This window comes from Monomorium pharaonis, chromosome 4, assembly GCF_013373865.1.
Source record: "Monomorium pharaonis isolate MP-MQ-018 chromosome 4, ASM1337386v2, whole genome shotgun sequence".
NCBI classification, from domain to species: domain Eukaryota; kingdom Metazoa; phylum Arthropoda; class Insecta; order Hymenoptera; family Formicidae; genus Monomorium; species Monomorium pharaonis.
Window position 1 is genome coordinate 8,203,200 of NC_050470.1, and position 16,860 is coordinate 8,220,059.

General features: G+C 34.7%; 1 protein-coding gene across 4 annotated transcripts; it reads left to right on the top strand.

The window, feature by feature from the left end:
• Positions 1 to 509: 509 nt before the first annotated feature.
• On the top strand, positions 510 to 16,831 carry LOC105837631 (4-coumarate--CoA ligase 1). Of its 4 annotated transcripts, none has more exons than XM_012682559.3 (7): positions 510 to 674; positions 12,191 to 12,337; positions 13,210 to 13,417; positions 13,696 to 14,026; positions 14,362 to 14,656; positions 15,479 to 16,034; positions 16,586 to 16,831. In XM_012682559.3, the coding sequence occupies exons 2-7, from the start codon at positions 12,233 to 12,235 to the stop codon at positions 16,717 to 16,719; spliced, it is 1,629 nt and encodes a 542-aa protein (XP_012538013.1). In that variant the 5' UTR covers positions 510 to 674; positions 12,191 to 12,232; the 3' UTR covers positions 16,720 to 16,831. The 4 variants fall into 4 exon arrangements, with proteins under 4 accessions (XP_012538013.1, XP_012538012.1, XP_036141911.1 ...); XM_012682558.3 differs by having other exon boundaries at positions 12,195 to 12,337; XM_036286018.1 differs by lacking the exon at positions 510 to 674 and adding an exon at positions 707 to 853 and having other exon boundaries at positions 12,192 to 12,337.
• The last annotated feature ends 29 nt before the right edge of the window (positions 16,832 to 16,860 follow it).

Here is a 16,860-nt window from a genome sequence, read left to right on the forward strand (position 1 = left end):
ACAAAAAATTGTTAATTAGCATTTAGATGATATTATTCATGTCAAAAAAATCATTAAATGTATGTGATATATTTGCATAAAGTCCAATGTTCAATGGCAGCTAATTATGTAATTGTATTTCATATAAATTTACATAATAATTTATACATTTCATTTCATATATTTTATTCATATTATTTCATAATAATTAATATATCTTTTTTTGTAAAAATTTCTGTTTTATTCATGACAAATGCTTTTATTTTATTATTGAATACAATCTTCTAAATAGAAATAATCTGATTAATCACATATTATTGTTGCTATGCCAACTATGCCAACACACTTACAGTAAATGCATTATTAAATACATCAATGCATAATAAAATACATACTATCTTTGTGTATAAACAAATGACTGGCATAAGAATTATCTATTTCTATTTTAGAGTTCAATGCGATAATTTCTGATTCGAGTGAAGTCAGTCTCTCCTACCAACACGGCCGGATACGATATAAAGTGCGCGACAATTGACCCTGACGAACAGTATGAGATAATCTCACAACGCGAGACATTCGTTCCGAGTGTGTCTAATTCACAAAAGACGCGGCGCTAGTTGTCGAGTTACAACATAAATATCTCGATTCATCGGCTAAAGCGCTGCATCACTTTTGTTTAATTTTCTAATTCTCAGGTATATTAATATTTTTTGCACGCGTAAATTTAAAATAGAAATAACTGTATCGCTTGATAAAATTATACTGATACTATAAAAATATTAAATCACTCGAGCAATAAATTATATTGTGTATAAAAAATACTCGTGTAATTCTCAAGACAAGAAACCGGCGACTGATAAGACAATTCTTTGTGGTAATTATTATTTTATTTTCATACAGAAATATAATTTCATAATGATAAACTTATGGCACAAAACAAAGAAAGATGTGAATGTAAAATATCCAGACTCAAGACATTACTTTCCAAGTTATATTAAATAGAAAAAATAAAAGTATTTTATAAATAAATATATAAATATATTAAAATATCAAAACGTTCTTTATGGCATATCTGCCATTTCTTAATGAGATAATATTTTTAATATGATACTTTATGATTGTATAATCACCAAATCAAAAAATGACAGATACAGTCACGAAACTAATTATCTGCATACAGGGTGTTGCAAGTTTATTTTATAAATTGTCACAAATATTATAATTTTTTAAAAGAAACTTGATTAAAAATAAAAACGTTTACTAGTAATTCATCAAACGCAAACTCGTGTTTAAATTTAAAAAATCACCTGTTATTAACAAAAATATATTAAAAGATATATTTAAAAAAAATTACAAAAAAGCATCTGATTCTATTTTTTCTTTATTTATTTTTACTTAAGTCTAAGTATATATAAAAGATAATAAAATTATAAACAAAATTAAATAAACAAAATAATATTTATACAGTCACTGATTGTCCGGAAATACAAGATATTGCAAATATATTTTATATTGCACATTTTATACATATGTACATATGTATATATAATATATATATACATATTTGGTAAATTTATAATCTAAAATAAATTTTTATATTCTATGTTTAATTTATTCCATAACTATATGTATTTTATGTATGGTTATGCTAATGAAAATGCTTCTACACATCTTGCAGAAAGTAAACCACTAATTATAATAACAATTGACTAATTGTACGTGAAATCTTTTATTATAAATTATACATATATGCAAATTGCATAAGAATGAGGTTTGCAAATACTGAGGTAAAATCTTTATGTATCGCACAATGAAATAAAATATAAATCTAGCTTGACAGAACTCTAAAATTTTTGAAAGATAATAAAAAAGAAGAAATTATGGTCTCGACACTTATGGTCTCAAAGTCTGTCTGTATGAAATAAGTAAGACACTTGTGTCACTAAATTGGAAATATGATAAGGATCGCATACATCATAATGCATAAAAAGTTTTAACAAAACAAACGTAAAAACGTCGAAAATTCAACGTTTCTAAGACAAATACAAATAAATAAAATATTTCACGTAAACGCTTTTTTCTTAATACTTTGTATAGTATGTTATATTTATGACTAAGATTTTGTATAATTCTTCAAAAAACTAATATCGTTAAATAGTTTTTTTTTAAGTTGTACGATCTTTCCCAAAAGTTTAGAAATAAAAAAAAATGCAGTAACATTTTTATTACTATAAGATATAATTTTATATGAGATACAATACATTAAAAACCATAATTTTTTTATTTTTAAGCTCAAGATAACATGAAAATAAATTTATATGTTCTCTCTCTCTCTCTCTCTCTCTCTCTCTCTCTCTCTCAATTTTCAAATTTTATTCCTTAGTTACACAACAGCTAATTTTATAATAATATATTATCTTTTCTTCTTTTTTTTCTTTTTGCATCTATCAAATATAAATGCCTTGAATTTAGATCTAGATTTAGAAAAGATAACTTGTTGTCAGTCTGATAAAGGCTTGCAAACGTGTAATATTTAAGTGAGAGATATTCTGTATATTATAAAATCATTCCGTAGATCGTAACCATAGACCTTGAGACCTGGACCGAGGCATCTATTGATAAAAGTGATCGGAAGAAAAGAGAGAGAGAGGACGCAAAGACGGCCACTTTCTATCTCTTTCTATTCAACGCCTTAATACTAACTAGAAAAAAAGGGAAATATGGCCGTCTTCACGCTTGCTCTCTCTCTTTTTTCCCAATCATTTTTGAAACACGTTTAGATGGAGATTGCTCGATCCAGATCTCAAAGTCTATGATCGTAACTGGTACGTCAAATATCTTTATCATGATTACATATATGAAATCTAAATTATATTTTTCTACATTTTTCAAAATTTAAACTTTCTTTATTTCAGTCATTTTAAGTATATATTTTTGCCTATAAGTTTTGTTGTTTTTCATTAACTCTTTTTTTCTTTTTTTTCTTCTAAATAAAGGAAATACAACATATATGATAACCTTAAATAAACATTTTAAATATAAACTTTTTTAAATAAAAACTAATTTTGAAAAATGGATTCATTAAAAGATGAACTAAAACAGTAGTATTATCATAATACACCGTTTGTTTAATTATCCGAAAATTTCAAAATAGTATGCTCCTATTAAATTGCACAAAAGCCTTTATCTATTATATCTATTGATGTATAAATGCATCAAGAAAGCATTATCATTAAAAAAAAACAATAGAGAAAAGATGAATATAACAGTCAGAACAATTTTTATTATATTATCTTCCATAGAATAAAACTATTTATATTTTGCCACATTCCCGTTACCTAAAATATAATAAATTGCATACGATATTGAACTCTATTCTTTTCTCAAAATCAAATATGTATAGCATTTCATAACTAATCTTCTTTTAAACTTTTTAAATATAACAAGTATAAATTCAAGAAAAAATATTTAAAGTTTGTGATAAAATTTAACTATATAAAAATTTATTTATATATTCAGCATATATTTAAATTATGATGAAAGTAATCTAAACAACTGTCACTCAATTCTTTATGTTGAACCATGTATAAATCAAAATATTATGAACCCATTAAAACATTTAAAATTAATGAACTAATAGCATAAAATATACAAGTTATAAATTTTTAAAGTTTTATAATATTAAAACTTTATATAAATTCGTGTCTCTCATGTATAAGTAAAACAACCTCGTAAAAATAAAAACAAAAAATAGTTTGCTATTGTCCGATTTGACATAAAGAATTATTTATTTAAATTTTTAGTTATAGAAATATTTTACAGACATATTGCCACATGTAGCACTTTTTTGTAAAAAAATACTAATCTATAATGCATTTGTTTGTGCAAATTTTAAGCAATTGTTACTTTCATTTTCTTTTTCTGGTTTATTTTAAATTTATTCAGCTGGTTTATTTTACTTGAGATCTAATTTTGCTAACTTTTATTGCAATCGATAATGCAATTAATAATTTATATACGCGATTCATTAAGATTCAAAGTACTCGTAAACTCTGATTTATTTTAAATTTAGCCAGCTAGTTTATTGTACTTGAAAGAGATCTAATTTTGCTAATTTTTATTGCAATCGATGCAATTAATAATTCATACACGCGATTCATTAAGATTCAAAGTACTCATAAACTCCTTATGATTCGAACCCCCAAGAATCCATTATCTACTGCGCATCTGCAAATCAACATTCACTATTTAGTCACTATTATTCGTTTAATATAAAACATGTAAAAAAGCATGAATATTAATATCTCAATAATTCAAATGCGTTTCGCAAAGTAGACAAGAGTGTGTATCCATCATTAGATTCCACCAAGCCGAGTACATTAAGATTTTTCTGATTATTTCGCAACGAACATTATTCATCGAAATAAAAGCACGATGTAATTATCGACTCTGAAAACGTCGCATTGTCGACGTACGCCTCGAAGCGAAAATGGACGAGCACTCGCATAATGCGATTACAAAATTTCATCTGACAAGATTCTCCCATCTCGCCAGAATGCACTTCGCATAAGTACAACGATTTCGTGCTCGAAAAACACTTCTCGCTTTCAGTCATAATTTTCGAGCATCATGTCGCGCTTGCGTTCTCCAAGTAATCGTGTGAAAGACAAATTGAAAATATCCCTTGATCAAACTTTACGAACGCGATCGCCATCCATATCTTGTGTCGAACTTTTCAAGAATAAAAGTTTTCGGAAGTTTGTAAAAACAGATGTGACTGTCGAAAACGTGACAAAACTGTTTGTGATGACTCTAAAATAAATTGTTACTCATTTTAAATGAGCTAAGATATTCTTATCGAGGAATTAAATATTAATGTAAACAATTGTTCTCTCTGGCTACTCATTGTTAGAAATATATCTATTAGAAAATTAATGTGACAGTTAGCTTTTAATTGTGCAATATTATATTGTGCTCGCTCTAGTACCTATATATTATGCACTTGTTTTCTGTTACAAACTCTCCCATCGTATTTACTAGTCAAGATCTATAAAATACACTGCATAATTTAGTTGCATAACTTAAGTAGTTTTAGAGAGGAAAGATATTTTTAGACGATTATCAAATAAATGTTTGGTTCGTAACAAATATTCATATCTTAATCATTGCTTATTAATTGTTTCATTAATCTCGTTAAAAATTTATTAATTCTTATAATTCTTATAAAATTAAAAAGTAACTAATACTTTCAAATTAACAGTTTAATTTGATTTCCAGCATTTATAATTACAATTCCTACAACTAAATTATGTAGTGCATTCTGTATACCCTGGATATCAAACGCCGTCAATATTTTGCGTCATTAGCGCTTTCTCAATCATCCGGGCATCCAAAGCGATCTCATCGCTCTTCGCCGTTCGTGAAAGATAATTATGCGCAAACATCGGACAGGTAAACGCAATCGTGCCAAAGTAAAGCGGATTGTTAACGCCGGCGACAGAAAATCGCGCGGACCTCTTCAAACATTTGCGAATCTCCGCGAGAAATCGATCGAGTTGGTACGTGACAATGCAAATCGATGATATTACATCACCGGCGAGATGATATTTTTCAACGCGGAATTATTATTAATATCCGACAGAAAAAAAGGACTTAGTAACGAAAATTTAACGATATTATGCAAAACCCAGTGCGGAGTAGCTCTTGGTTCATGAATGTAAATGGTGTTGGAAAATCAACGTTTACGTAATACAGTTGCAAAATATCAAAAAAGTTACACAAAATGTTTATTATTATTACTTAATAATCAAATATTTACGAATTTATTGTTGTTAATATTAACAATTTCACATCGCGTCGTAGTAGTGTTACTAGAAAATGAGTCAAAAGTTGTGCGCACGATGCAAAAATACAATTTATCAGGACGCAACTTTATTCTTATAACTATCCCTTTCTTGTGCCCTTTTTTTTAAATATGCCATAAAATAAAAAGCTCACGTCACCAATTTCTTTTCAACGACCCACGACTTAAACGGCATCTCTAAGACGGAAAATCGTAACGCGTTATGATTCCGCGTTAGAAATAATGATCTCAGATGTGGTTTTCGTGGCGACAACGCGAACTGAATTCCGCGTTGACAAAACTAGCGAGCCGGAAAACGGCGGTGAAGCGCGCATAACGTTTCTACACGCAAACCGACTTTGCAGAAGAACCAATTCTGCAAAACGTCACGGCAATTATTTTAAAAGGGAGCCCATTATAATATGTCGTAGTGTCAGCGCAAAGTACTGCCGAGTTATCGCCGATTTTCCGCACGCCCGAACGAGCACTTTGCCAGTACCACTCTCTCGCGGTTCCGACGATATTTCCCGCGTCCTAGAGATTTCCACGCGGAACGTACTTCAATTCGTGTTTTATCGACGGTCAAACGACTCGCGTAAAACCGTGATATGTGCCACTTTTAATTTGTGGTTAGTAACCCACTGCTGTAACCCCTGTGCGACTTTATTTTTTTTTTCCCCGTAAAGTTTCGAGTAAAACAATGTTAAGTCTAAATTATTTCGTGAATTCGCGTCTTTCATTAAACCATTAACTTTTATGTTTTATGAAATAGTTCCGATGTAAAGAAGGAAATTCTCTTTTATTAGTATTTACTCGAGACTTTGCGTTTATGAAATACGTCTGCATTTATGATTTATGTAACATTTATATAAATAACTAATTTTTATTAAACTTTGATTAAAGAACATGAAAAAAGGTAATGAAAAAGTAATTCTAAAATGTAAGTTAGAGTCTGTTGGATGGACAGATATTCCAAGATTTTTTTTATGCATATACTGCAAACTTTTAAATAAAAATAAAACAATCATTTATACTCTTTCTAAAGCAAGTGTAAATAATTTATTATAAAGAAAACAATGTAAGACTCTGACTGACGTAATCTAAGCTCACTTTACGCTAGTAAGTTACGTCTGCGAATAGTTGACACCAGTTACAAGTGCGTCGCGACTAGGATACCTCGCGATACATCTTCACGCTATTTCGCCGGCAAATTTTGTAGACAGAAGGATATCTACGAACGCGATGGCGGTTCGTTAAAAAAAAAAAAAAAAAAAACCAACGAGGACACAGAAAACGGTGTGGGAGAGGGAAGGTACCTCGCAACCCCGCAGGCGGTCGCGGCGACGTTATTTATTGCTCGGGCCGATGAGTGTCATTTAAAATTTCGATATAAATTAATTTAAGGGGGTAAAGGGGGTTTCCAGGACGGTCGCAGTGGTACGGGGCGTAATGGCTCGGAAAATGAAGTTCTTGTAGCCTCGCCGAGAGAGAATCTCGCTCGCCGTCAACCCCCTACCCCCTCGACCTCCTCCTGTCCTCCGCTCTAGCACCCTTGCGCCTCTTCGCCACCTCGAGCGTGTGCCGTCCCTCTCCATTCCCCCCGCGCCAACCTTCAACTTCATCCCCTTTCATCCTTTCATCCCCGTTCCCCTCCGCTCTTATACCCTCGGTCTTACCCGCTCGCTCGCTCGCTCGCTCGCGAAGACTCAACATTGCCTGGTGAAATATCCCTTTGCCTCCGCTCCGCCAGGCTTCCATCCACGCCCAAGCACTCCGCCTCGCCATTATCTTAAGTAAACAGACTACCTGCGCGCCGGGGAATTCCAGATAAAGTCACATGTTATCAAAATCCACCCCCGGGCCGCCCCCTCGGCCCCTCCCCCCTCTTCGCAGCTCTGCCACTCGCTCGCGGCCGCCCTCAAAGCGTCCTCCGAGCGCGTAGCCTGTCGTTAATTCCGTTAAGTCGCGGCCTTACGTTCAAGCAAGCGGCAAGCAGCAGCCTGCGAAATCGCTCGATTCCGGAGAGCGACGGCGCGCCGCTTCTAGCGGAAGTCGAGTGTATCCTAATAAGGAATCCTGAAATGATATCGGCAGTCGCTCAGACGGACCCCTCCCTCTCGCCCCTCGCTCTCTTGCGCGCGTCTGCAATTAATCGCGAGGCACTTTTAAGCCGATAAAGATACCGCGTGAAAATTATTCGCGAGAGACGGGGGAAAATCAAATCGGTTTGTTCTTATATTACCGGCGTGTCATCTCCGAGAGAGATCACGTCGACGAGTATCCGCGCGTTTTCGATGGAAATTCACCGGGACTTTCCCAACTCTTCGATCTACTTTCCATGTGAAATTTCCTGAGCTTATTTAACTACATGATGATATGTTTTGAATGGGATTTTAAAGTGGATCGCGCGCTGTATAATGCGATTGAAAATATAATAGAAACGGTATTCTTTCACGGGTTTGAAGCCAACCTTTTCCCGGGCAAAATTACGAGATAAACATTTGTAACCCATTAGCATATATGCGACTATCCTGCTAATTATATTAAGAATTACTCTCTTTCTTGCCTCATAAACGAGGTACATTCTTAAAATTAAGTTACGTTTCATCGTAGGGATTTAAAGGGATTAAAACTGAAAAGTAGCCTTCCGACGTGTGCATTATTATAATCAGCTTGCAGAGATTGGGAAGATTATACCCAAGTTTCGCTGTAAAACGAGCCCGGGAAGAAAGACGGCGAGAAGATATAAATTAATAAGGCGTATAAAATTTTCCGTGGGTTTCTCTTTTTTTTTTCTTTCGGAAAAAAAAACGCCCCACGATTACGATGCGTGACGGGAGAAACGGGAAAAGTAACAGGGAGATTCTCTCGCATTCAATCTCTTCAGCCTCGGGGAGGTTGTAAGTATTCCCGGGGTGTCTAGGCATGTCGCATGAGGCCAAGAATTGTCGGTATGTGGCTCCAGTGTCCTAGTATGGCCGCTACAATCAGAGTGGCACGCGCCCTCGACCACCCTGCACCCACCCCCCTCCTCCGTGTAGCGTCCCAAAGCTTCCTTAACCTCCCTCTCGAACCTCTCTCGGGACCTCGTCCGCGACGTCGACGACTAGACTAACCCCGAAGAGCGATTCCCCAGCACTTCAGCGATTCCCGAGAACGCGTCCTCCCCTCCTCCCCCCCGCCTCGTAGCGCGGTCCCCGTCTCCCCACAATCCCCTCGCGAATACCTAAAGACGAGCGGCTGGATACCGGATGCACACCGTCGCATGCATTCCCGCGGATACGGTGCATATGCCGCGGGGAACGCCGGAAGTCGATTCGCTTGCAATCTAATCATACCGATCATGTGCGTGCTATTCTTTCTCTCTTTCGTTCCGATTTTATTTACTTATTTTTTAACGAGCAACAAAGCCAAAAGTCTCCTGATGAGGTCAAAAGTTAACGTTCATTAAAAATTACAAATTAGTGTTCGTAAACCTGTCTTGAAGAACAGATTCTTGCTAAAAATCCCCGCCGATTCTATTAGCTCTTTCGGTTCAGAAATTTTTAAGATAGAAGATTGAAAAGTATTCGGTTCTAAAGTGCCTAGCAAAACTTAAAGTGCCTTTAGCCACATTTTAAATGTAACAAAATTAATAGCATTATTTTTACTGCTTATTAATTCTGAACCGATGAATGAATATATGTTAAATTATTTCCACTTATTTTAATTTTAAATTTTTACTAAATAAATATCCTAAAGTCGGAATATTATCTTTGTAAATAAACTGTTTAAACTGTATTTGCAAATTCTTTCAGCCACATTTTTTATTACCGTGATTAAAATTTTAGTTGATGTTATAACAAGTTTTTATACAAATCTATTTTTGAATTTCTATAAAATTGTTAACTTGTTGATATAAATTTTCTGTTTAAAAAAATATAGCATATCTCAAGAAGTTGTAATTTTAAGTGAAACTTTGGTCACAGTAATGGAAAATGCGATTGAGAAAGAAAAATTGCAAATATAATCTAGATATTTATTAAGCACATTATTCCAAATCTAATCATATATAACTATTTATCATTATAATATTATATATTTATATTCTTATTTATTTATTTATTTGTAAAATTTATATAAACAATATAAATAAAGTGATTAACGTTAAGACGTAAGTCGTTCAGAATTATTAAATTTATAATTTATTTAATTTTTAACATAATCATCATTATAGTTTAATATGTACAGGTGTCATTCAGATCAATGAAAGATTAAATGGCTTTGATACAATAATCAGATGTATATATAATATACAATACTCTACATAATCTCACCGTTAATACACAATGTATAATGTAATATACGTACATACAAAGTAAATGCTACAAATTATTAATTTAAATGCTACAAATTAATAATTCATTTTAATTTTATTTGCACAATTTTATTTATCAAATTTTTAATTCGTAAATTGTGCATTATAAAGGACGATTAACCCCATTCAATTGCACATCTTGAAGCACATGCTCGAAATGTTATCAAAAATAAATTTGAACCGAAGCGCAAAAAATAGCATTGCGTCTGTCGTAGGAAACAGAGAAACTTGAAAAATGACATTTAAGAATTCCCCGTACTTTTCCCTCACGATTATGGCCACAGCATGGAACTCATGGCACGCTTCCCCATCCCCTTCCCACGTATAAACCCCGAGAGAACGCATTCCCATCTATCCCTCTGCCCGATATCGTCTTGTATATCCAAGGACATTCAGCTGAATGCCAAAGGAACACCATGCCATACATTCTAATGGAAATAGAACAGTCCGCCCAGACTTTTATGGCGTTGTCGCTTTCCCAATCTCACAACTTTTTATATTGTTTGAATGCGTACATCGTGTTTTGATTAAACTGCCGAAAATTATAATCTATGCCTAATCGCGTTTTAATCAATTATCCGTTATTAATTATTTATTATAATAATTAATTAATCCAAGCAGTTATTGAAGAAAAAGATTGTTAATAAATGTATTCTAAAAAAATGTAACATCTTGCAAAAAATAAATATAATAATTTAAAATTTCTTAAAAATTCTCTAAAAATACAATTAAGGATACGTATATATAAAATTATAGAGATATGATGTAAATAAATGTTTGGCAAAAAACGTAAAATAAAAAGCTACATAATTGCATTAAAATTAAAGATATTCATGTGTATTCTTTCGCACAAATTTCTATAATTGCGTTTGCCTAAAAACTTTCTCCAAAGATGCGTTGTTCCCACGTTCGTGACGTCAGCACATTCGAAGTATCGTACTCATAATCGCGCTCAGGCGAGGTGTAATCGCGGGATCTCGCACACGCGCCTCACTCGCTTACTTGCAACAACGACATCGCGCAATAAACATCAACGAGTAATGCCGAATAATAAGTAACTTCACTTCGTAACTCACCGCAGCGGCAATCCCCGTCCTGATTATCTCGTTCCCTCGTCCATCCGTTCCCTCATCCCCGCGTACGTACGTAGTTTCTTCCGTATCCTCGCCGCTTTCATCTCGATCCAATATCCGGGATTCTGGAAAGAAATGCAGAACGAAACCGTGTGATAATGGCGACGCGAGAGAGCGACGATTTTCCATGAAACCGCAATCCGCGCTAATCCTGTCGAATCGGGCGCGCAAGACGCGCGATTTTACGCCAGAAGGATGTAGCGGATAATGGGAAATGCGTTTAATGTGGCATTAGATACCTGTTGATGCCGATTTATGTGAGTCTCTCTCCGAAAGTCCGAGCCGCGGAATCAAACGCTCGTCGCTCGCTGTCGCGCGCCAAAGTGAAGCTGCGCGACCGTGGCGCGATCCTGCGGTCAACTTGACGTATTACCGATCGTGATTTCGGGCGCTGACGATAAGCGCTCGATCCGCTGCTTTGAACGCATAAACTTATGCAATGGGAGTGAATAATTAAATATATCCGGCTTTGAATGGATTTCACTTTGACAGAGAATCTCTGGACCATATTAACTTTAATAACTGATTCACAGCCGGCTTATGCTCGATAAAAATTTTTAATAAACGTTAGGAATTGTAATTAATTCCTTTTTTTAAATTTATTTATAATAGTAAATTATATATCAATTTAAAATTGTGAAATTATATTCTTATCCAGCGCGTTCCTAATTCAAAAATGGACGAATTTTAAACAAATAAAAGTACAAAAAGAGAAGGTGTGCGAAGCAAAAGCATTAGTGCATAAATAATTAATTTAAACAATATCAACATTACTTGCGCGTAACATTATTTTTTAATCCTTTTTTCTTTTTTTTGTGAGTCTTTACTTAATTTAGTTTTTAGATGAATGTTTTGCGCTAATTTAAACTTTTTTTTTAAGTAGAAACTTCACCAATAAACGAATTCTACATCGCCGCAAAAATGGGAAAAATATACGAACACCGCCTGAAAGAGGCAACGCCGAATATATCTATGGGACAACTCGTCCTGGACAAGTTACGACAGAATCTCGATCGTGTTTTTACAGTATGTACCGTAATTATGAAATGCAGCAGTAGCAATTGTTAATTGCGCGTCGATTGTCTGTAAAATTTCGCAATGTAATAATGGAGCGTGCCAAAACAAAAGTTTTTTTGTAATTCCATCAGCTCTAATCGCCGGAGCAAAATTCATGAATTCTATCTCTGAATTTTCCTTATTGCTTATAACAATTGGTCAACTTGATCGCATTTTTATGCTAATTTTCTTTCAAACTCCAAATACTAGAAATTAAAAATCTTTTTTATAATACATTTACGAAATTAATATTTAATTAATTATCTTCATATTTTTAATGTAATAAAGAATTGAATAATTTGTCTGCAGCTATAATATTAAACATGCAATTTGAAAATATTTATTATAAAATAAAGTATTAAACGTGTAAATGTGTAAATGTGTAAATAAGAAATGCCATTTTTCAAAAGTCAAAGCGAATCTTAATAAGCAATATTATTAAGAAATATTATTTTTATATTAATTATTAAATACATTCTGCCATTCTATTACTGCATGTCAATATGACAATCGAACTAATGCAATTATAAACTAAAAAAGAAATAGTATATATAATTAATTTGATTTTCAGATTTGATAAAAAATCCAATTAAAGAATGTATTCAATAATTGACATAATTGATATTGAGCTCTAACAATAAGTTCCACTTTGATCAACAAATGGCACTTTTAATTCTTATGTAAAATATATTGATACCTAAATTTTATTATATTTAACATATAAATTAAATATCTTTTTTTGTTCACGTGTGAAGCTAAATAAAAAAAAATATTTTTTACTTTTCCCCTTCAAAATATCTTATGATTATTGTCAATAACAAAGAAATATCATTTTCTTATAGATAGATGGAGCAACCGGCAAACGGATGACACACAGAGAAATACTCGAAAAAAGCGTAAAGTTAGCGAAGTTTTTACAAAGACACGGAATAAAAGCCGGGGACGCAATTGGCATCGCAACTGAAAATCGACTAAATTGGTTAATACCAGCTTGCGCGAGTTTTTATCTTGGCGCTATATTAGCACCGTATAATCCTATGTATACGGAATGTAAGTAAAACAATCATTATTTAATATGTGTAAATACACACACACACACACACACACACACACACGTATTTATATTACAAATATTTTCTTGCAAAAGCAATTACTAATTTTATATATTAATAATTTAATCCAAAGTGATCTACGTTATTTTAACAAATATAACAAGTGTGTAATTTTAATACATACACAAGTAATTAAAGATATTACATATACAAGCAATTATCGATGCGATATCTGTCGAATTTAAACGCTAATTGATTCGAATGTTTATCGTTTAGATGAATTCCAGCACATATTAAACATCGCGAAGCCGCGTGTTGTTTTCGTGTCTCATCGCACCGAAAATCTCTTCGTTAAAATCCAACCAACATTATCCTGGAAAATGAATATAATACAGCTGGACGATCAATCGCAGATGGTAAATATCCGTACATTGAAGGATATTTTAAATGACGAACCAGGCGTAGACTACATGAAATATCAACCCACCGATATCGGCGATGTCAATCAACATCCGTTAACTGTTCTCTGTTCAAGCGGAACCACGGGCTTGCCGAAAGGAGTAACTCTGTCTCATAAAAATTTAATAGCGTTTATGATGAAAATACGGTAAGTTTTACGTACGATCATTAGTAAATACATTTTCGACGACAAAATTAATATGAATTTAAATTAAACGTTAACGCGCGTTACACGTTTGGTTTAAATAGTGATTTAAATTTAAAATATCACACATAAAATATTATACCACGCACATGAATTATTTACTTCAATATTATTCTCGTGCTATTTCCATGCCAATTTTAATGCCAATTTTAACTTTACATTTCGTGAATTGTGTGTACAATCTCCTCTCGTATTGTACATAAAAACCACAAAATGCTATTTTCTCGCGCGACAACGCAGTTAATGGTTTGATTTTGTAATGTGATTTGAAAACATAGCTTGTACGATCACTTGGATATGCGAAACGGCGACAAAATATTATTGATGCTGCCATTTTATCATGGCTACTCGATGGGCACGATGTTAGCCGGCCTCTGTTCGAGCTGCGTCGTAATCGTGATGTCTGGCTTCGACCCGAAACTCTTCTTAAATCTGATACAGGAGCATAAGGTCACCCATATGCCTATCGTACCACCGACCATGACGTTCCTGGCGAAACACCCGATGGTGGAGAAGTACGACTTTCGCAGCGTGAGAGAAATCATCTGCGGAGCGGCGCCGCTTTCGAAGGACGTAAGTTTTCTTCTGTCATCGTGAAGTTTGTCGTTTCCCTACCCGCCAAACCCTTCCTGGCCAAGTTATCACGGCAAGAAAAGCACCCATCGGCGGGACTAAGTGCCGAAGTGAGTCCTCGATGCCGCGACTGCGGTGAAGAGGATCGAACGAAGAACCCCGGGGAGTGGGAAAGGGGAGGGGGGGAAGAACCGGGAGAGACGTCGCATTTTCACTAGACACGGCCCGGGGAGTAACTTTATCGCGTTCGTTTTTGTTTAACCGGTTCATGGAGTCGCTAAGGAGTAGAAGGAGGAGGAGGAGGAGGAGGAGGAGAAGCAGAAGAAGAAAATAAAAGGCCGCGCTCGCTAGTTCGCAGTTGCGTCTTTCAGAAAATGCGAAACTGATCTCTTATCGGTGAGACGGAATACGGGAAGGGGAGAACTCTTAAAGTTTCAAAAACTAAACAAGCCTTTAAACTTAAATGTCCCCCGAATGCCGCTTTCTACTTGGATAGCATTGCCTTTATCTCTCGCGTGATAGGAAACAATTGTAGTAAAGCAAACCGTACATACATTGGCTTTTTCAACAAAAAAAATTATGTATTACGTTATGTATTACGCTTATGTATTACGTTATGCATTATTCAAAAGTCTGTGCGGGGGCCCATACAGTCAGAACATGTACAACAAGATATGAAAATAAATATGAAAATCGCGAATACATATTCGTTTCTACACAATTAAAGATAATTTTTCTTGACATGTTTATTACTTTACAAGTTGTTAACGTTAATTTTGCATTGATTAATTAGACTAATAGAGCTTATATGTTTCTTTATAGATCGTAGACATGGTAAAATCTCGCATTGGCGCGAAATGGATTCGCAATGGCTACGGCATGACGGAGTTGTCGGTAGTGAGCAATACGAACGGACGCGACGATGACGATAACGATTTCGATCATCCGTCAACGGGACGAATCTTTCCCGGTTTCCTTGCTAAAGTGGTCGATATCGAGACGCAAGAGACGCTGGAGGCTGGTCAGATAGGCGAACTCTGCTACAAGGGGGAACAAGTGATGATGGGTTACTGGAACAACCCCGAGGCAACCAGACAGACCATCGACGCGGACGGGTGGCTTCACACCGGCGACATCGGTTACTTCGACGACAAGGAAAGACTGCACGTGGTCGATCGCATCAAGGAGCTAATCAAGTACAAAGGCTTTCAAGTCTCACCGTCGGAAATAGAGACCGTGCTACTGTCGCATCCTGATATAAAAGACGCCGGGGTCACTGCTAAACCCGACGAACGTAGCGGAGAGGTTCCCGTGGCTTTCGTAGTGAAGCAAATCGGTTCTAAGATCACCGCCGAAGAGGTGCAGGAGTTTGTCAAACGTGAGTTATCACTTAGCCCATTCTTCTTCTTGGCACCTCTCGCGGATTCATTAAGACATTATTTGTTTCAAGTCTGACTTGGGAACCAGTTTGGGACAAATGGCCGCCGTTTTGTTTCTCATAAATCATATACTTTAACTTTTTGGCCTTTTATTCAGAACGCACTTGTTAGAAACATGTTACCACGTTTTTTATCATTTTTGTTCTTATTTTACGTCTAATAAACGATAAAGATAGACTGACGAAAAAGCTAACATCTTTATCAGCCCATTCTGAATGTAAACGCCAGTATTATAGTTTAGCTGAATCACTCAATCTATTTTTTTCCGCGTATTAACGGTTATTATTAGCGACATCGCATTGTAATAATATTAAATGCTGTGGTCAACAAAATTGTTAATTATCTCCCAGCTGTCTGTGTAATTTAAATGTACGGCGCAGCGAGAGCGCGGAAATATTCCGCCCCGTCTTGACATTGCATTTTAATAGCAGACGCTAACCGAGCGACGACCTGTACATACATTAACCGTGCAATTCAATTTATCTTGCAGAGAAACTGTCGCCGCAAAAATGGCTGTATGGCGGGGTGCAATTTGTCGATGCCATACCAAAGAGTGCTGCTGGCAAAATTTTACGCCGTGAACTTAAAGCAATGATTTCTAAAGCAACGGCCTCTAAATTGTAACGATTGAAATCGCAAACACCGATGGACTTGCACTCGTAATCAATAAAAATCTTCTTAAGTAAAAAACAAAAAAGTAAAAATAAGTATATTCAAAATAAAGTATAATAATTTATAACATTTGTTTTATATTACCAAGAGCAA

Bases quoted from the DNA above. Each gene is read 5' to 3' on its own strand.
- LOC105837631 (XM_012682559.3), top strand. From the start codon at position 12,233: ATGGGAAAAATATACGAACACCGCCTGAAAGAGGCAACGCCGAATATA. The intron at 12,338-13,209 runs GTATGTACCGTA...ATTTTCTTATAG, and splicing joins ATCTCGATCGTGTTTTTACA to ATAGATGGAGCAACCGGCAA. The intron at 14,027-14,361 runs GTAAGTTTTACG...TTGAAAACATAG, and splicing joins GCGTTTATGATGAAAATACG to CTTGTACGATCACTTGGATA.